The following is a 22465-nucleotide window of genomic DNA, read 5'->3' as shown; positions in this document are numbered from 1 at the left end:
ATTTTGTTATATGTCACGTGATAAAATAACAAAATGGCCGTCACAATGGTTTACACCATAGCAAGGCCAGTTTCTTATAAAGGCGGATTTGATAGCAATACTTTAAGGCTTTATTATCTTTACCTATGACAAAGGCAATGAAGAAAAGAACTGAACCTAGCAATGGCTCTAAGTCAGATACAGATAGAGCTAAACGGGTTTATCGGTAACTTTTATTTTTGTGTTTTTAAAAACAATTTCCAATAATTTGTAATTTTGTTTTGAAGTGGCTATTCCGACCAGGGTCCAAGTATACTTTACTTTAGTTTAGTATACTAGTATAATGTAATAGTACTAATAAAAATAGTCTAATAGCCCCAGCCGCTATTAGGGTCTGGGTCCCTATACCAATGGGCGCTATTTGGACCCAGCATTAAGTTTGGTCTGTTAAGTACAAACTCGTATGTCCTGTAGTAGGGCCTATTAAAATTATATTAATTTATGTTTATTTTATTTTTTCTTGTGGATTTGCTTGTATTTTGTTGTTTTATTGTATTAAGTAATTTGTTTTTTTCTAGTGTTAGGGGCTACTATTTCTAAATACCTTATATTTAGCTCTATAGGCCAATACAAAATCATTAGGCCTGCCTAAATATTGGATATTTAATGTAAGATTTCGTGGCCGAGTTTGCTTGGCATAGTTGTTTTTTTTTTAAATTGTTTTTCTTTATCTTTTCTAGATTTAGATCTTTAAATATGCCAATTCTAAACTTTGTTGCTCCTATGATTTCCCGCTCACGTTTTCTTGTCAGCTCGAAAAAAAAATACAGACGGGGCCTAGATAAAGTCACTGTGATTCCATATTGGTTTAGATATGAATAGTGTAGGCGTATAGCATACGTCAAGATTTGTCTCTTCCCCCCCCCCCCCCCCCACCCAACCCAGCAAGATGAAAAACATTTGGGGTCATTGTGAGTTAATATGTTATATATTTCTTCTATTATAGCAAGATCTCAAGATTTCATTTAGAATTACCAGAAAAAAATCACAACATCAGAAAAGATATATTCTGCATCTTAAAAGAATTATTGTTTAACTAAATCTTAACACGTTTATTGGCTGGTCCCAATAGTGGCAGAGCCTATAAGTATAAGGACCCAGGTCCTAATAGCCAAGTTCCTAATAGCCGTCGTGGCTATTCGACCCTGGTGCCAAATAGATGCAGCCATTTGTTTTTCTGTTCTGAATGTCACATACAAATAAAAAACTTATTTAGATAGGTCTAGATCCATGCATAAGCCTAAGTGGCCATAAGATTTAAAAATCTGGATCTACTAAAATCCCAACTAAGTATTATTATAATCTCACCATTTGTGTGCATTTATTATACTATCAGTTAGCTGTTAGGAACAATTAGGCCTAATGATTGATGAATTATATCATTGTCCTCTTACTGAATGACCTCTTGGGTTGTTCACGAGTTTCGGATTAGTCTGTGAAGTAATGGTCCTCACTGGGACGAATGTTACATATTCAATTTATTTGTTGGTAGTACAAACAATAAAAGTGAAGATCTTTGTGACAAGTTTTCTATGAGTTTCTAATGATTTACTAACTGTGCGTGCCTTGAAACATCTTTCACTTTGAATAGTAGTAAAACTATAATTATGTTTTATACAGAACCAAAGCCTTGACAGTATATCCATCAAAAATTAGTTGCGTTGAATGGGTAATTGAAAGTAACTTGGTGTATCAGCGGCCAATTTTATATCACACTGATGACCTGAGGTTCAATCCTGGCTTAGTGCCTTATTTTAAAGCAATGTTAGATTTATTTTAACAAACTGACTAAAACTGTATATGATATATGATTGAGAAAAAAAGTTTAGAGGGTTGTCTGAGGCTAGGCTGAAAATATTTGTTCTTGCACATCCTTTAACACCCATTGTAAACTGTAATCCTGTTATCATATAAGCACTTTTCACATGGAAAGTTGTTTCCCCTTTTTATTTTTTCATTGCTATAAATTATATCTTACCTGACTTTTTAAAATTTGCACATAAACACCAGATACAATAACTACAAAATGTTAATTAGTTTATTTAGTTAATTGAGTTACAAATAAAAAGTAAAAATCTAATCTGTATGAGGAAAGGAAGGACAGTGAGAAGTGAGGAAAGTGTTCAATGTTTGGACAGTTTGATCAACTCTTTTGAATTAATATATTTAATAGTTATAATGCAAATAAATAAAATACATATTCTTATTCTCTATTGGCTGAAGATTATTTACAAGCTTTCCTTTTCATTCTGTCAAATAATAACAAAAGTAGGTGTCACAAATCAGAAGTTATTGTCATTAGTGTTCAAGATTGGTTAATTTAGTAATTAGCATGTAATACATACTTATCAGTAACAATTTTTTATCCACATTAACATAAATTGTGTGTATGTATGTGTGCGTATATATTATTTTGTTTTACAGAGCTGCTTTGGAATCCATTAAGCGTCTTGATACTATCAATAAAGGGACAAAAGCTTACCGTGAGGTGTTCAGGCAAGACGCAGTTGGGCTTCGCAATAAGTAAGTATTTTAAATATTAACCTTTACTGCAGTGGCGGATTAAGGGGGGTGCTGAAAGGGCTGCAGCCAGGGGCCCCCGATTTTTAGGGGCCCCCAAATTTACCGCCTAATTGTTGGTTTTCACTATAAAAACTAAAGTTTGCATCACAAGCTTCATTTCTTTTTTTTTTAATTTCTAAAACCTGCACACATGTACGTATAAAAAAGTATAAATACCACCTGTCATCAACTCCTTTCCAGACATTGTTTATATAAAGCCGAAGCTCCCTAAAAATAACATAGTCCGGACCAGTGATCGCTGACAATAAAATGAGTGGTTTTTAGCGTTAAAAATCACAAATAGCAGCCGAATTGTGTTAAATGATTAGCTCATCTTTTTAAAACACGCAGCAATCAAAAGTTATTTCATCAGATCGCATCAGATCGCGTCACACGGTGGTAGGCCTAACAAAAATATATAAAATGATACTGTATAGGCCCCTTGGGTTTACAGTGTGAATTATTTCTCTCTCTTAAGCATTCAGACAATCAGATTTATATGCTAACCCTAGCAATCAGTGGAAGCATTCCTAACCATTCTTTAAATTGTGTTAAAATGACAAGCCATTTTATTTACCAAACAACGGCCACAAAAATGAGTTTTGTCCCATGAAAAAAACAACTTCAAAACGCCCCGCCCGTCATAAGCTGTCGTCGCTTTCTGCTTACAAAATGTTTACATAAAGCGATGCTCCCTAGCATATTATACATTTTTTGCACACATTTCGGTTGATCAACTAATTTCAGGAAATAAAACACTGAATCTTAACAGACTAGAAAGACATGTTTTACTTGGAAATGTGATTGTATGAGTGATCCGTCTAATGGCTTACAAATGGCGCTTTAATCCAAACGTTTTTAAAGGGCAGGAAGTAGCCTGTTTTGAATATTATTTATTTGAATTGAAGGGTAGGTTGTTGCGTTATTTGCCGTATAAATGAGAATTTAAACAGAAACTAGACGCAGGTGGGAGCTACAAAGGATATGGCAAGGTTTATCTCACGAGTACAGAAAAGTTTCTTTTAAGGCCATAGCTCATTAGCAATGGCAGATTATGGATTTGAACATGAGACACCCTAATTCGGGGGCTCTGAATAATTTTCTTATCAACAACAGTAAAAATAATTTTCCTTTTGATTTTCTTATAAGCTTTTTTCTTCTAAATTTACAAATACGAACAAATGACGTTTTTTTTTCTCTCATGAAATATACTTCTGACACTTAGTCGGACATCAACCCCCATGCTCTACAGTTAAAACTTTAGCTGTCATCGCTTCATGCCAACCTAAATTTATTTAACGTGAGCTCTTCCTAAAATAATAATGTGTTTCTGATTGATCTTACTTAGTCTATAAAATATGATAAGTAAGTATATTCGTTTTTCGCTTCATTTCACACACACACAAATATATATATATATATATATATATATATATATATATATATATGTTGGGCCCCCAAAAAATTTCAGACGGGGGCCCCGCTCAGCCTTAATCCGCCCCTGCTTTACTGTATTAAGTAGTTAGCTTTACATTCTTGCATTTTTATGAATCTTTAGTTGATGTGCTTATGTAATAATAATTTTCTATTTTACAGGTTGAAGGAACATTGTGAACGTCTCATGTTTTTTAATCCTATTGAGTATGGTCGTAAAGCGGAAGAAGTTTTGTGGAGAAGAGTGTTTTATGATGTTATCCAAATAGTCAAACACAGTAAAGATGTAAGTCCAGTTATTTAATGTAGATGTAAGCTTGATCACTCCTCTGAAACTACATATTGTGATGTTTCTTGAACTGTTCTACAGCATGTCAGACATCATGGATCAGTTGAGACTGCTTATCGTACACATTTGGCAGCAGCAGCAGGCTACTATCAGCATCTTGTTTTCAGGCTTCAGAAAGAATTCTCTTTACGTTTAGCTGCTGTCATTGACTACCATCAACTGCCAGACCCAAGAACAGGTTTTTTTCCCTTCAGTTTTTTTTTTAAATGAAAATCAAATTGTGAAATTTTATAGTAGATCTTTTCTCCTTTTTTTTATTTTAAATTTTGCTACAATTATTACAGTCTTTATGCATGACATATTATTACCTTTGTTTCTAATAGGGCGTAGAAATGACACAATTGTTAAAACCATCAATCCCAGTGTTCAAGAGTGGGCTCAGAGAGCATGCCACAGGTGTCTTATTTGTTTAGGTGATATCTGTAAGTGTACAACTTTTATGTCAGCACTCTATATTTGAACTCACACACCATAGACTATTGGTAAGATGTACTATTGTGCTGTGTTTTTCAGCTCGTTACATCTGTGATGTTGATCCCATGTCAATACCAACAACTGCAGATCGCTACTACCATCAGGCTTTCATGCTGTTTCCTGAAATAGGTACCTTTTACTGATCACTATATCCCATGATTTTATAATTTATTTCCCACATCACTTATCTAAAATTGTTAAAAACATGTTCATTTTTTCAATTTTAAGGAAATGTTTTCAGAATACTAACACATGAAATCTTAAAAGAGGTTTGATGATGTGGTAGTTAGTCATTGGTAACATGAAAACTGTTCTGCATTTCACATTTCCTGTTTAAATACAAAGTAAATATCAATTTATATTGAATGGTTTGTTTTTTTTTGGTGTCAGCTAATGTTGATGTTTCTGATCATTTAACAGGAATGCCTCATAACCAGCTTGGCACCTTGGCAGGATCTCGATATTCTGGTTGTGAGGCAGCTTACCACTATGTACGATGGTAAGTGATGATAGAGGAAAATGATGTGTGTTAAAAGCTAATTAGGTTATGATTATTTGGACAAAAGCATATCAGATTTAAAAGAGAAATACGTGGCTCTTTCCAATTTTGTTTGTGTTTAGTTGAAAGAATTTTTTCTCAATTTAGTCTTGCTTGTGAAAAACCATTTGAGGGTGCAAGAGGAAATCTGACGCGGCTGTTTGAGAAAAATACAAAAAGATTTTATGAGCTAAACAAACCATTGGCCAGGGACCTTCCACCAGATGAGCAGAGGTAAACATATTATAATGTTTCTCATAGAAGATCTCTTATTTCTGCTATTCTCTTTTTATGTGTGTTTTTTCTGCTTAGTCCAATTCAAACTTTTGTCTTTTTGTTGAGATGTAATTGCTTCTTACATTGGAGCTAACCAACATTTTCAATTAAGTAACAGCTGTTGTATAATGTAATAGTATGGACATGTTTTCCCAGCATAAATTTATTTACTTAAAATTTGAGTGAGCTTTAAAACCTTGACCTCACAAGTCAGCTCAACAAAACAAATATGAAAGGCTGAATAGACTTACTTTCCTAGCTACCTAACATTTAGTTATAATGTGTGCTTATCTTTTGCAGGCATCAGGATATCAAGAGGTTTTTTACACGCTTTTTGAAATTACTGGAGATTTTTCATGGAACTTCTAGCAAGTTAGTTTCATGTTTAACAGTCATATGTTATAATTGAGTTCTACTCACAAGATTACTAATCCTTTATTTAATTTTAGGCTGTAAATTATTTAGAAGGATAAATATACGGGTAGTAATTTGAATAGGAATCAATAAACTATTAAGGGATTTAACTAAAATACCCTAGTTGATTGTATTTAATCATATACTAACTGGAATGAAATTATTTTCAGTATTGAAATGAATGAACTCCAACAGCTGTGTCAGCACACACTTCAAGATTTCAATCTATGCATGTTTTATGAGCCTCAGCAACACTCCAGAGACCTGTCTGGGGACCAGGACTTTGATCAGGATGAGGAGGATGGGGAGGAGTTCGCTGACCCTGGTGACCCTGCATCTTTTCAATACCTTGACAACGGAATTGTTTTTAAAATTGTTTGCTGTCTGATATGTACCATACATCTTCTTGAAAAAAATGGTAATAACCCTATCTGTATTGGATTAACCAAGAAAAATATTCTCATATTTGTCATGCTCCAAACATAAATATATTGCACCAGTTTCTCTTCTAATGTTTAGCCATTGTCTATCCTTCTGTTTTTCTTTTGTTTCAGGTTCCAACAACATCACAGCTGCCACAGCTTTTCTCCTGGCTCTCTTGTCTCATATTTTAAACCATGTTGTCATCAGGCTGCAGGGCAGTCTGGAGGAAATGGAACATCCAAATAAAATTCTTATTGCAGGCTCATCACTTTCCAGTAAGTACACCATGTCTGTCTGGCTTACAAGATCTTATATTTATTATGCTCAGTCTAATGATCAGTGGGAGAATGTGTGACCTAGCAGTGACCTAGTCTTGAGTTCAAATCTGGGTCAAGTCAGTTGAACATCCCTGAGTCCACCCAGCTCTGATGGGTACTTATGTTAATGAAAGTAAAGGCAGCTGGGCTTAGTTCTGACCACACTATCTCTTCATATGCCGAGGTCACAGAAACAAGTGAACTCTACTTCACTTGCCCCATAGATCATCAGGTTTGAAAGAGAACTTTTTATTATGGTCTAGATAGGATTACCTATCACCTTGCTGTCATTCATTTCAGCTGAGAATGCTCACTTAGAAGAATCTTCTGGAAGTGAAGATGAATCTCATCAACAAACCGCTCAGGACAATGCAGCAAATAATGGCAGCGCTGGTACAGCATCTAAGGTGAGGAACTACAAAAATTTTTTTTTGCAAGTCTTTGCTTTAGTTGTGTAATAGCTTATTATTTGCATTTTAACCCTTTACAGTATGGGCGTAAAAAACAATTTTACTTCCCCTATGGCTTTGCAAAAAGAAGACATATTTTTTATTCAAGGCACTTTATTAAAATTTATTATTTAAATATCCACTTACAGTTTTAAAAATAAAACAAAAACATTATGTAGGAAAATGGTAAAAGTTTTAAAAAGTAAAAGTGGCTAAATAGCTAATTTACTAATAATAATATTATTTCAATTAAAAGAATATTTTCAATGTTAAAAAAAAATGTAACTAAGTCTCTGGACTACTTTCTTTTTCAATATTACTGTATTGGTTACTTTATAAATAAAGCCAGATTCAACTGTGGGGGCATTTCAATTAGTTTTAAGTGCACTAATTCTATTGACAGTACTTTTGAAGAAAAAAATTGTTGAAAATGAACTGCTAGTGATAGAACAAGAAAACAGTGTAAATAAAATTATTTTCCACTTCCATTTGTAGCCTCAGTCTCATTACCAGCGAGATTTCCATTCCTACACATAAATAAATGTACTATACATAGCTTGGGTCACAAGCGCATCTGACTGTACCATAATAGAAAATTCATTAATACCATTAAAAATTCAAAATTGAAAGCAGACTTTTTTAAATACCAAAAAATTGTATAATACCCACTCAATTTTTTTTTTAAATGTTACTATTTAGAACTAGTCTTGATAACAGAAATATAATTGCAATTTTAATTAGTATATTATAATATGAACTTATTTCAGAAATCCAGAATATCAAATTTACGAAATCTAAGAAGACGTCGGCGGAGACGACAGTTAAGTGAAAGTAGTGAAGCCATGTCAGACCTCTCTGATGCGTCTGACTTAAGTGAAGGTAATTTTTATTTTCAATACTATTGTATTCAGAATTACTTACTACTTAATGTTAGGACTAAAAAATTCTAAATTAATTTTGTAGGCAACAAAGAGACAGAAGACCATTTTGTGTCCAGTGATTCTGAAGACGATGCTCTAGCAAGTTACTTTGATCATGGATCAGACTCCGAACTATCAGATTCAGAGGATGTGGCTGATGCTGATCTCAGAGCCAATACAAACAATGGAAATTCTGTTACAACAGGTTCTCTTTTTCTATGTACATTGTTTCTACTACTTTTTTATTAGACTTATCTGTTAATATTTTTCTGTTTACATTTCACAAAGTTATTTGATAATAATTGATATTTCAAGTTGTAAAAACCTTATCTGTTGGCAGATGACCAGTCCAAGTGGCCACCTCCTGGTAAAAGTTTGCCCAATGGGGACATGAAACACATTTGGTCTAATGGTACTGGAGACAAGAGTCTTGCACATATTTCTTCCGAGCTTTTTTCTTCTTCTCTCATGTTTCTGGGTCAAGACCTGGCCAACAGCAGTCAAAGCACTGATGTGTTACATGACAAGGATGTTCCCATTCCTCCAGGTAGGCCTACACCTGCAAATATTTCAGTTTGTAAAGATACAATATGTTAGAAAACATTATCTTTTCCTGTTATTATTATTTTTTACATTTTTTCCGGAATATTTTTAAAGGTTTCAACTCATCTGAAGAAGCTAAACATGTTGCAGAAATAACTGAAAAACTTGCCAATTTCGATATAGAAACTGATACAGAAACCAACTTTATGCCAACTGATACAGGTAATTTACATCAGTATTTAACCAGTCCTAATAAAACTTTCCTTTGATATAAACTGTATTAACAATTATTGATTAAAAAAAAAAACATTTTTTAAAGCAGTCTGATACTCTTTGTTTTTTTTATTTAAACTAAATTAATAATGATTGTTCAAAAAATATTCCATTTACAGAGCAATCTGGTTTTCTTAGTTCTTTGATGCAAACTGATTAAACAATGATTGATAGAAAACATATACAATATTTTTCAGAGCAATCAGGTACTCTCACAGAGACAGATGAGGCAGATAATGAGCACAGTTCTTCTAGCAACACTGAAAAGTTTGTATTTTTACTTTTTTTTTAATTTACAAAACTGTATTGCACTCCTCATTTGTTGATCACACAGTCCATAGTAATGTTCCTCACAAAAAACTGAAAGAAGTAAACACAATTTAGAATTTAAAATGCGATCATTATAAAGATATCATTACCCTAGATATTTTATTAAAAAATTTGATTATGACAACTCATTTAAGCTGCGTGGAGTAGTAGTCTGAAACTAATTTTTTATCATTTTGTTAAGATGAATATTTGATGCTTTTAAAACTAATTCATCATTTCATTATGATGAATTTCTGATAATCAAAAGCTGCAATGGTTTATATATTTTTGTCAGCAAGTTTGCGTCAATCCTGATCACATTAAAATCTTATACAGAGATGTGGTGCTTTTTACATGACATTAATAGATTATTGGAAAAATTTACTCATATGCCCTTAGCAGTACTGATAAATTTAACTGTTCTATATTTTAAGTAATTTTTTATTGTGTAAAACAAATGAGCTTTTGTTAAAATTATTCTTTTAGGTCTTGATGATTTCTGTTGTTTACATAGTGTAAGGGAGAGAACTTTTAGAATAGTTTGTGGCTATGTTACAGAAGTGCTTTTTTCCCTTTAGGAGTCATAAAATGATATTGAGACCTAAAGAATGTAGGCTGTAATACAGCTTCCTCGTGACATAAAACTGTTTGCTGGAAACTAGATATATTTTTACAGCTTCACTCTCATTTCTTCTGATAGCGTCTTCTTTTTTCATTTTTCTAAGGCAAGAACGCGATCGGAGATTGCAACAAACATTGGAGGTTGTTCACGGGCAAGGTCTGTTGTCCACTGTGAAAATAATGTGTGATTGGATGAGGACCCAAACAGCAATAATTTCTGTTTGTGCACAGGTCTGTATCTATTGCCAAGTATTGACAATGTTTTAATCAGACAGACATTTATTTTATTTGAGTTGTTGTGGACCTAAGAAATATAGAGCTTTTTTTTTCTTGTTCCCAGAGCTCTTACAGTTTATGGCAGCGCCTGTCAGTACTCCTGAATTTTTTACCCCATGAAAATGATATTGTACAGCATGGTGAGTACTTTAGAAATTCAACTTCTAGTGCTATAGTTGGAATTATTATAGATTAGGTGCAGTTTGAAAAGCATGCACATAACTACATCATTGTTTAATTGTCTCGTGTCAAATCCATAAGTTGTGATGTACTGTTTCCCCACCTGTGATAGGTTTTAATTGTTCCCCTCAGGCATGTGTTGGGTGCAGGAGCTGCAGGTGATTGTCAACCAGACCAGGTTTTCAGACTGGTCCCAGGTGTTCCCATTGACAGAGGACAATGAGATGTGTCAGCTTCCTCCATTGGCGGACATCCACTCACAGATAGACTTTACCACAAGACACAGGGCTCAGCTCAGTGATATGCAAGAGGTACCTCAGTAAATATTGTATAAGATACGTTATCATAATGATATGCAAGTGGTACCTCAGTTAATATTGTATAAGATGTTATAGGCAGAGGCGTAGTGAGCGGGGGTTGTACATATGTCCCCAGGCACCGACCCTAGGGGCGCAAAAATGTGTTTAAAAAAAATTAAAAGCTCATTTTAGCTGCAGTTTTGCATTATAAATATAAACAATATATAGAAGGAGGGGGGCGCCCAATTGAAAGTTTGTCCCCGGGTGCCAGACAGGGTCGCTATGCCTCTGATCATAGGGATATGCAGGAGTTACCTCAGTTAATATTGTATATAATAGAGAGTACCACATATAAATTCAGAAATAAATTATGGTATTGATGTACAAAAAGTTGTACATCCAAATGGTATTAGAGTTTAAAAAGTTGTAGTGAGGATATGCTTAAGTTAGCAGCTTTCTTATACCATAAATTCTATTTCAGACATTTCTAAGAATTTGCTGCCTGAGGAGGTTTGGTTACTTCCTGACTACTGTAGACAACATAGAGTTCACGTATCAACCTGAGACAGCCATGTTCCTTGGGCCAACCAAAGACACTCATCTCAGTAGTAGTAACAGTCAGGACACATTGGCCAAAATGGTGAGTTTAATCTAGTTTCATTTAGAAAAGGTGAGCAACATTTTGCAGCACATAAATCATGTAGGTGAGCAGCATAGGAGTAGGACATACATCATTTAGGTGAGCAACATAGGAGTAGGACATACACCATTTAGGTGATCAACATAGGAGTAGGACATACATCATTTAGGTGAGCAACATAGGAGTAGGACATACATCATGTAGGTGAGCAACATAGGAATAGGACATACACTATTTAGGTGAGCAATATAGGAGTAGGACATACACTATTTAGGTGAGCAACATAGGAGTAGGACATACACTATTTAGGTGAGCAACATAGGAGTAGGACATACATCATTTAGGTGAGCAACATAGGAGTAGGACATACACCATTTAGGTGAGCAACATAGGAGTAGGACATACATCATTTAGGTGAGCAACATAGGAGTAGGACATACACCATTTAGGTGAGCAACATAGGAGTAGGACATACATCATTTAGGTGAGCAACATAGGAGTAGGACATACATCATTTAGGTGAGCAACATAGGAGTAGGACATACATCATTTAGGTGAGCAACATAGGAGTAGGACATACATCATTTAGGTGAGCAACATAGGAGTAGGACATACATCATTTAGGTGAGCAACATAGGAGTAGGACATACATCATTTAGGTGAGCAACATAGGAGTAGGACATACATCATTTAGGTGAGCAACATAGGAGTAGGACATACATCATGTAGGTGAGCAACATAGGAATAGGACATACACTATTTAGGTGAGCAATATAGGAGTAGGACATACACTATTTAGGTGAGCAACATAGGAGTAGGACATACACTATTTAGGTGAGCAACATAGGAGTAGGACATACATCATTTAGGTGAGCAACATAGGAGTAGGACATACATCATTTAGGTGAGCAACATAGGAGTAGGACATACACCATTTAGGTGAGCAACATAGGAGTAGGACATACATCATTTAGGTGAGCAACATAGGAGTAGGACATACATCATTTAGGTGAGCAACATAGGAGTAGGACATACATCATTTAGGTGAGCAACATAGGAGTAGGACATACATCATTTAGGTGAGCAACATAGGAGTAGGACATACATCATTTAGGTGAGCAACATAGGAGTAGGACATACACCATTTAGGTGAGCAACATAGGAGTAGGACATACATCATTTAGGTGAGCAACATAGGAGTAGGACATACATCATTTAGGTGAGCAACATAGGAGTAGGACATACATCATTTAGGTAAGTGACACATACATTATGTTGGTGAGTGACATAAAACCACAGCAGCACAGACATCATATAGGTAAGTGACATAGTTGTAGTACATATATCATGTAGGTGAGCAACATAGTTGTAGTACATATATCATGTGAGTGACATAAAACCACAGCAGCACATACATCATGTAGGTGAGCAACATAAAGCAAGATAGCTGTAACACATACATCATGTAGGTAAGTGACATACTTGTAGTACATATATCATCTAGGTGAGCGGCATAGCTGTTGCAAATACATTATGTAGGTCAATGACATAGCTGTAGCACATACATTATGTAGGTGAGCAACATGGCTGTAGCACATACATCATGTAGGTGAGCAACATAAAGCAAGATAGCTGTATCTCGTACATTTTGTAGGTGAGCAACATCAAACCACAGCAGCACATCCACTCCCCGGCATCTCACCTGCTATATCCCCAAATCACCAAGAGGACCCTATTTATTTTGTGAAAAATATCTGCTAGCCTGTTGTACTACGTGTTTCTATGACATTCACATACTAGGAATTGTGTTCAGATTTATGTTCTGACACCTTAACTTTCCCTAACTGTTAATCTTGTTGATTATATTTTCTTTGATCTATTTAAGATTAAGTTAATAGTTATGAATACTGAATTTTTTAAGTTAGTGTTTAAATGATTACAGCACTTTTCAAAACTTTGTGGGTAAATCACACAAGTATTTAAGCACAAACATCTATTTATTTAAAGATTTGATCAATGCTGATAATTTTTAACGTGAGAAACAGGTGTTAAATTAGTTGTTGGTTTCAAAGTTGAGTTATGTGCCAGAAATATGTTGATGTAGATGCCAAACTTGTATTTTCCTGTTTCTGTGGTCTCCTGAAAATGTGTGTGATTGTGATCTCTCTTTCCTATAAGTTATTGGTCTCTCATTCATTCTTTCTTTATACTCTATCTTTGCTGTGGGTGGAGCTTTGTGTTTGCTGTGAGACTAAATAACACAAATTTATTGGATGTACCTTTTGTTCCATTGCTTTCTTCAATCCATTTTTTATTATTGGGTGAAGCAGGATATTTTAAAAAAACTGAGTTCAGACGAATGTGTTTCCATGACAACGACGTGTGTGGCGTCTGTGGTTATCACCCATCATGTAAATTTTCTCCACCCCTGTCGACACCTCCTCCTCCTCCCCTATCTCCTCCACGGGAAGATCACGTGACTACCTGCATGTTTTATTTTCATTACCTATCAGTTTACGCTGATGGAGATAGAAGATTGCCCGGTTTTAAAGCAAAAAAAGTTTGATTTTAAAACGTCAGCATTACACAATACACAGGAGCAGTTGGTCCCATTAAATATTTGTCATTTTCCGACTGCCGTCAACTGGTTACCTGCCTAGCAAACTTGCCCATTTACTTGTCTCTGTATACTTAAGATAGCGTCTGTTTTATCTTTACACGTGCTCGAGTTTTTCTCCTGGATGAGCCGAGCAGCAGTTCTCCCCCTTACACAGCTGTCACGAGGATCTATTTATAGTGGAACTTAATATTTATTGCATTAGCCAATCGCTATTTAAGTTTATTTTGTATACTTTGCCGTCAAATTTTCCGGTAGACATAATGGCACCGACCAATCAGATAAAAGTTTACATTACAGGAAGTGGATTGGCTTTTCTGGAACCAACCAGGAAGCGTCGCCGATGCAAGTTGTTTGATGAAGAAGAGGGAGAGCAGCGGTATTTTAACCGTTAATTAACGGGGTGGTTTTTTTTTGTTTTGAGTCACGTGTGATTAGCCATAGACGATTAAAGGTTCGCCACAGCAGCTCTGATTTGAATACAACATCACACACATGCCTTGATGGCGTCGTGTGCTACGTTTGGTATCTGTTGGGGGGGGGTGGATGCCTAAATCAGCGGTTAGCACGTGTCTAAAATTAATTCTTAGCATTCAAACGTGCAAGCATGTTGTTTTACAAGTTGAGATAGGTGATAGAGTGGAAGTTGAAGACTGGGACATTAGCTCATCTCCCCCCCCCCCCCACACACACACACACACACAGATGCACGGGCTAATACCATTAGCGGTCTGGTGCGGGAATAATGGCGTGGCGCAGTCCCTCGTGTCGAGACAAAATGGAGTCCAGCTGTGTTCGGCCTAGGTGTGATCTGCGTGCAGTCCGGGATTTCCTACCCAACGGGAATTCCCATTTTAATCGCCTAACTTACGTAAATCTCGCGGTCAATATCCGTACAATTTTAAATATTTAATTTCTAATTGCTTTAAGTGAGGATCAAGTTTTGAGTTAATCTCTCTTTATGTCCGTTCCAGTAGTTTGATGTCAGGGCAGATGTGCCAGCTGCATCATTGAGATTAGCGTCGTGTCCTAGGTGCTCAGAAACCTCAGTAGTATGAAATCTGGCATAGACTTCCCCATTAGACATCTTTATAGACATGCCGGTGCTGTTAACTTTACACTAATCTCTACGCTAAGACATCAAATGTATATATGGAATAAGATCATTGATCGCTCCTCCAGCATATTTCTTTCGCTTATCGTGTTGTTTATATATTTAATTATTTTAAAAGGTAGCTCTTGGTGTCAAACCTATACCCTAGAAATGACCTCAGTTTTTTTTAGCGGGGGGGGGGGGGGGGTGTGTGTGTTGGTCAGCAGTAGACAGCAATTACCCTACAGTTGTCACTTCCTCTACTACGGCAATACTGGTGTATTTCCTTTTCCGTTGACTCACTTTGGCTGTGACCTTACTTTTTACTTGACACACTTTAATATCCATACCCTCCTGCTATTCCCTAGTTTTTACTTGTTTAATTTGCAATGTGCAATAGCCAAGCGGCTTATTTTCCAGGCTGATACAACCAGTTGACTCTAGCTATTACGCTGTCAGAGTTCAACTTGTCTGTCTATTTTTACGCACTATCACTTTTTCTGTATCTCCTGCACGGAAGAGTCGTGTCTGGTTGTGGCTGGCATTTCTCCGTGTTTGATCATAATGGTTCTCCCTAGCGACCACCGTCCACGGTGTCCTTCATGGCTTCACTTTCGATCGTCCTCTTTGACCCCGAGCGTTTATTGTGTTCTCATTAGGAATGAGGCAAGCTTTTATTTGCCCGTTAGTCCATCAGTTCGTCTGCTTGTCATTTACATGATGGGACAGAAAATACTGTCTCTGTGGGCGTTTCAATTAGTCATTAGCCCTGAAATCTGCCTGTATATTTCATCTCACCATTAAAGTAGATATTACCGTGGTTATTGATTTTTTAAAAATATGTACTAGTTTGGAAAGGGGGGGGGTATTTGGTTTCAAGATGGTTGTAGGAGAAGTGGGGCTTGTCTTATTCTCTGTGTGTGTGTGTGGGGGGGGGGGGGGAGTTGTGTGAAAGTAGTGGGGGTTGTCTTTTTCCTATGGGGATGAGGTGAGGTATCTAGGTTGGTTGGGGGGGGGGGAAGGGTATTTCAGTTTTTCTTGATGAGCTTGTATGTGGTAATGATGTGTTAAAAAGGTTAACTTGAGGCTGTTTTAGATTGTGCTTAACCATAGCTTAAGTTGTCACCTGCAGTATTTAATGTATTCTCATCATTTGATATTGTGATGTTTTGTATCATCCATGGTTTGATGTATATTGTGGGTTTCCCTTTGTTTACTGTTTGTTTAAACACATTTGAACATTTTTTTTTACAGAAAGATTCTGAAAGTCGAAGGAACCAGCTGATGAGAGATATGGCCCAGTTGAGGCTACAGGTAAGTTGTTTGTCTACAGAACAACTGAAACTATCCTCTAACCTACATTAGCATGTAACCATATCTTCTTCATGTACCTACACTAACAAAAGCTTAACTATGTGACTCCACTTTTATACATATGCTGTGATGTAAGGTAACTAGATGTGAGACAGCAGTATAAAATTTTACTCCACTTTTCTAAATGTGCTGTGATGTAAGCAAGCTGGATGTGAGACAGCAGTATAAAATTTTACTCCACTTTTCTAAATGTGCTGTGATGTAAGCAAGCTGGATGTGAGACAGCAGTATAAAATTTTACTCCACTTTTCTAAATGTGCTGTGATGTAAGCAAGCTGGATGTGAGACAGCAGTATAAAATTTTACTCCACTTTTATAAATGTGCTGTGATGTAAGCAAGCTGGCTAAGTGTGAGACAGCAGAATAAAATGTTACTCCACTTTTATAAATGTGATGTATGCAGGCTGAGGTGAAGGAGCTGGAAGGAACTCTGAAGACAACTGACCAGCCTGTTTTCCCACCCTATGTTGTACTTGACGACTCAGCCCTCTGTAACTACCTGACAAAGGTCAAGGAATTAGCAGCTACAGCCAGGTGTATACTGGTCATACCTCTGGCAGGTCAGCAATTTTTTTAACTGCTTGTCTTTTTAGTGCTTCTTGTCTGCAGGTGTAAAAGTATTGTGTTAAAAACTGCACAGGTAGTCGTCATGTTTTTACACTTGTACTTAAATATTTCCCAAGAAATTTTTTTTTCTGTGAATGTTTTCTTTAAACATCACTCCCCTTATATTCAAAGACAGTAAACTAATACCAGTATCCAGTGACAGCTTCCTACATGTGTTAATGTCATTTCAGATTTCATTCTGATATGAGATATTGAACTAGTCCAGATTTAACACTCCAACTGTTTTGGTTCTCCTCACATTTATTTCTTGAAAGAAAAAAATTGTTTCCCCACTCTCAGTGTTTGAACCTTTGAATTTATTTAAATCTAAAAAATGTTCTTGTTACTTTACTAGTTGTTGACAACCTTGACATTCAGAAAAAAGACAGTGCCAGTGCTAGAGAAGTCATAAGATGGCTTGAGGTTCAGTTTCGTAAAGGAAATAGGTATGTTGTTGGTTGAAATATAGGGGCACTTAGCAGAGATTACATATGTTTATGAATCAGAAATAGGTATGTTGTTGGGGAGTTTAGTAGGGAATACATATATTTTTATGTAGAGCTTTTTTGTATGTATTTCATGTAATCCTGCATGTATTGTACACAGTGCTAGTTATAAATAATATTCACTGCTTTATTTTGAAGTGTGGTGTGGTGTTATTTTAATATTCCACTCCCTATTTATTTTGTTCAAATATTATTTGTAACTGAAAATCATGTTGCTTACTTTTGTTTTTAAATTTAAAGAAAATGTATGCTTTGGTTGTAAGCTGTGGAACATTGTAGATTCAGAACTTCTTTTCATGAACCTTTTTATTTTGATGTTAAAATATACTAGCAAAATAAGTATTAAAAAAGAGAATACAATAGTTTCAATTTTTGTAAGGAGATAGTTTGAAACATGTTTTTTTTGTATCTTACAGATACATCAGAGCACAGAAGCATAAAGAGACGTTAGCTGCTCATCAGCATGGAATGTTGAAGAAAAGAAACAGAGATGCCTGGTAAGTCATGTGTCCCACACCCTCATAGTCCACTTGGTTGTCTACAGATCTTAACATGGTACATTGATCTTGTCATAGTTTGATAGCGTTCAGCTTGAGTGTAGTTGAATTAGGGTTAACTTAATGTTGCTGTATATTTTTTTATTATGATTCATCTGCTTTATTGAAAACCACATTTCAAATGTATATTGTTTGATGTATATTGCTAAAGTCGTTTCTAAAATGTATTTTGTTTGACCCTCATCTCAGGTACTTGCTAGAGTTGCTGGGCTGTGCACGTTACTTATCCCAGCAAACTGGAACATTCACTGGTCATAATGTGGTAGCCATTGTCACAGGTCATCAAAAACTGCTGACCCCTCCACTTCTACCTGCCATTCAACAAGTTCAAGCCTCCTCAGAACAAGAAGGTTTGTCTGAACTTTCTCAAAGTTCACTAACACTTTTATTTTTGTCATGCCATCTCATAACTATTGTTTATAGTAGTCGCTAAAGCTGTTTATATTGATTTGCTATAGGTGTAACAATTGAAACTGTGTTGGACTTCAGTCGCAAGTGGAAGAATGTCCTACAGCAGCAAGGGAAAGGATGATCAGAGCACTAGACTGACAGGATGTATTGTAGGTTAGACCCAAGGGACAGGTTTGGGCCTCATGGACACTACTGGGACACCCAGTACTGGACAAACTCGAGCGTAGCACTATGCTACTTTGTAACAAAAAAACTTATGTGATACTACTGCTACCAATGGGAACATGTTGTGGCTATCTCTGCACAGCTGTCTTTCATATTCCACATAACATTGTGAAGGGTGAGGGATAATGAAAGTCACAAGCACCACTCTTAGGATCCTGACCTCTGTTGCTATGGTGACATGGGAAAGCTGTACAAAGAGAATGTTCTATATATTTGAGTTTTAGCAGTTTTTAGACTGTGACAGGATGTTCGATATAATTAAGCAATTGACTGACAAAATGTTCGATATAATTGGGGTATAGCAGTTGGCTGACAAAATGTTCTATAAATTTGGGATAAAACATCTGATAGACTGAAGAAATGTCAAAATGAGATCTAGCAAAATACAACTGAGCTAATAACATCTGTTTATGTAATGGAGTACATTATTTGTGTGCACTTGGTCCATTTTTTGTGCTTAAGCAATCAAAACAAGCCAAGATACAGCCATTAAATGTTCATATTCATGCAAGATACAGCTCCTGTTACCATTTGTTGACTGTCTAAAAGCTAAAGGAAGCAATCACTCTTATAGTCTTGACCTCTACACTTAGTCTCTGAAGTTAAATGATAGTGAAGCTGCAACATTAGTTTATCATACCACTAGCGCCAACATTATTTTATAAGCTTAATTGTAGTTACTGAATCTTAACATTAATTTTAGCTAGTGAATCATAGTTTAACATTTACAAGTACCTGTAGGTTGAAGGGCCATAGGTTTAGCTGGCTCATTAGTAAATCACTATTGTAATTTAAAATACATTAAGTAGATGATAGCCTAACCGGTACATGGTTTAGCCATGTGTCATGAAAATGGTCAAACAGGTCTAGAGCTGAACGAGTAGACCTGTCACATGATATCTCGCTATAGGGTGGAAAGTTCTAGAAGAGTGAACAATCCTAACTTTTTTAAACAGTAGGTCGAAACAAAAGATAAAAAATTCTTCATAATGATGGTCAGTTAACTTGTAAAATAAATCCATTAGAAAAATATTTCAATAAATCCTGTAATTTAAAAACTAATGAAAGTAGGTTTCACTTAACAAATTTCATCAAAAACAAGATTAAATTTTAGATTTTGAGTAGCAAGTTGTATGGTCTTCATATGGAATATTTAAAACAGTGATCCATTAAAATGACAATTTGAGAAATAAATGAAACAAAGAAAATATTTCTACTGCTATGTTTTAAAGTTTTCAATTTCAGCAGATCATTTTACTGTAATCCTAACATTTCCATTATGAACTCAAGTTTTTGTTGTATTTTTTGTTGTTTTTTTTAGAGAGTTCTGTTTTCATTGATACAGAAATAGATCTGGTATTTCTAAAAGCTTCTATCCAGAATTAATTTCTGAACATCACAAGTTCTGATTCTTTTACACTGAAAATATACATATTTTTTTTATTTGATTATTTACATTTGTATTGGTGTAAAAGAGTTATCTTTCTTCCTTTACCACTAGACTGAATACCTGTAGGGAAGTAGGTAGACAATTTGCTAGCAATAATGAAGTACTTTGACACTAATACAGACATACAACAGGTGGGTTGCAACATGCACAAAACAGGTGTATCAAAACATGCACAAAACAGGTGTATTAAAGCATGCACAAAACAGGTGTGTCAAAACATGCACAAAACAGGTGTATTAAAACATGCACAAAACTGGTGTATTAAAGCATGCACAAAACAGGTGTATCAAAACATGGCTAATCTCTAGCTTGAAGATGCTGGTGACAGTGTTAGATTCCCCTCTTGTAATAGTGTGCTAAACGCAAATTAAACTTTGATTTTAAAATTATGAACCCAACATTTTATTTGTTTTTGTCCTGTGAATATGTGTATAGCTGTTCAGATGTGTGTGTTTGTAGTTATGGAGGTTATTTTTACACATGATGGTGGTTTCTACAAGTAATCACGACGGTTTTATTTGAAACTTCTGAAACCAATCAGATGCCTCATTGGCAGTAAACTATCAGCATTTAATCTTTATGGGAACAAGCTGGACCCTAGGTTTCTAATGCTAGGCTTGTGTGTCCTGCATTAGCTGACTGTTAGTAGTAGGTCTGTATGTCAGCTGTTGACGTCTAGTACTAGACCTGAGTGTCAGCTTTTGACGTCTAGTACTAGGCCTCCATTTGTTGGCTTCTAACGTTAGGCCTGTATGTCAGCTGTTGACGTCTAGCGCTAGGCCTGTATGTCAGTTGTTGACGTCTAGCGTTAGGCCTGTATGTCAGCTGTTGACGTCTAGCGCTAGGCCTGTATGTCAGCTGTTGACGTCTAGCGCTAGGCCTGTATGTCAGCTGTTGACGTCTAGCGCTAGGCCTCCATTTCAGTTGTTGGCGTCTAACGTTAGGCCTGTATGTCAGCTGTTGACGTCTAGCGCTAGGCATGAATGTCAGGCATGGCTCTCTATGCTAGGCCAGTATCAGCCATATATTGCGAAATAATAGAATCTCACATTAGAAGCATTGGCAACATCAGTGCAAAAAACAAAATTTTAAGTTTAGCTGCCCATTTATTGATAACTAATCGAAGTATGAAACCAATATTCAGATTGCTATGCACTGGTTCTTCGAGGGGAAAAAATATAGCGGCTATTGCCCTTTAATCAGTTTGGCGCCTGTTTGTACAGCCCCTTGCCCTGAAAACCATGGCTATTTCACGGCGAAGTCTGAATTCTTTTTGTTTGCAGTTCTCCACTTTTGACCGATGGTTTGTCTCCCTTTGCTAGAAACGAAAAGCGAGGGAGACGTTCCACAAACGCCGTCTGCTTAAACACGCTCGCAGCCCCAGAAAGAAAAAAAAAGCGTGGGGTCGCGGGTAAGGGGTTGGGGGCGATTTCATTATTTATGAATAGGAGTCAGTGAGGTTTTCTCTAATGGGTACGATATTTCCACTCCACTGGAACTTCTCCATTTTAGCTTGTATTCACGGAGCAAAAGCCCGTTGGGATTCCCACCAGCACACACCCACCCCCAGTTTTGATTTGACCATATCCAAAGTTCCAGTAAGGCTATTGAGTGTGATACAGAGCCGAACTATTTGATATTTAACACTTGCCTTGGCTTTAGAAAATATAAGATATAAATTGTAATAAATATTTATATAGGCTTTACATGTGTATACAATGTAAGAGTAATTAATTATTATACGTTCAACGTATTCGGCTTAGGAAAGTGGTTTATGTTATAGCTGGTCTCAATGGTTAAAAAAAAACAACCTGCCCGTCAAACTGCTTTAAGGCGTCGGCAAGTCGTTGCACTAGCTGATATGACTGCCTGCAGCTATTTACCCAGCTTAGGACCCCCGAGCACAGGTGTGTCCAACTCATCTTTCACCTAACTGTCCCTTTTAGCACTTGTCCTCTTCAGCCTGACCTCCCCCACCCTGTGTCCGCAAAAAATACCCCTACCCACCCCCCCCCCTCTCCAATGTCCGCACAACACCTCCCCCCACCCTTCCCTTATTCATACACACTCCAGCAGACACCAATCGATGAATCATGTTCCAAGATGGCCACCTCCTCAGCGTCTGTGATTATCTCCCCTGCCATCTCTGCAGAAAAGTGCGCGACCACTCGGAACAATGACTACCACGATATGGTATAGAAAAGCTCCGGCCGTGTCATTAGATACATCATATCAGCTTCACGTCTGCTTGACTGCCTCCAATTCCACGAGCTAGCCCGCGCTAATCATG

The 22465-nt window shown here is 36.4% G+C and overlaps 1 protein-coding gene across 1 annotated transcript; it reads left to right on the top strand.

Moving 5' to 3' along the window:
• The first annotated feature begins 28 nt into the window (after nt 1-28).
• On the top strand, nt 29-20564 carry LOC131955334 (nonsense-mediated mRNA decay factor SMG5). The gene is made up of 27 exons (XM_059319431.1): nt 29-205; nt 2464-2562; nt 4198-4321; nt 4406-4562; nt 4708-4806; nt 4898-4987; nt 5279-5357; nt 5505-5630; nt 5973-6044; nt 6257-6504; nt 6641-6784; nt 7127-7233; nt 8043-8154; nt 8239-8400; nt 8536-8742; nt 8853-8960; nt 9209-9278; nt 10046-10172; nt 10282-10357; nt 10530-10708; nt 11178-11336; nt 16301-16360; nt 16824-16980; nt 17382-17472; nt 17949-18029; nt 18279-18439; nt 18548-20564. Exons 1-27 carry the CDS (start codon nt 126-128, stop codon nt 18619-18621), a joined length of 3249 nt encoding a protein of 1082 aa, XP_059175414.1. The 5' UTR covers nt 29-125; the 3' UTR covers nt 18622-20564.
• The last annotated feature ends 1901 nt before the right edge of the window (nt 20565-22465 follow it).

This window comes from Physella acuta, unplaced genomic scaffold (genome assembly GCF_028476545.2).
Source record: "Physella acuta isolate Inbredline_101_S28 unplaced genomic scaffold, ASM2847654v3 ptg001063l, whole genome shotgun sequence".
Lineage (NCBI taxonomy): Eukaryota > Metazoa > Mollusca > Gastropoda > Physidae > Physella > Physella acuta.
This window is presented reverse-complemented; position numbering and strand designations above follow the sequence as displayed.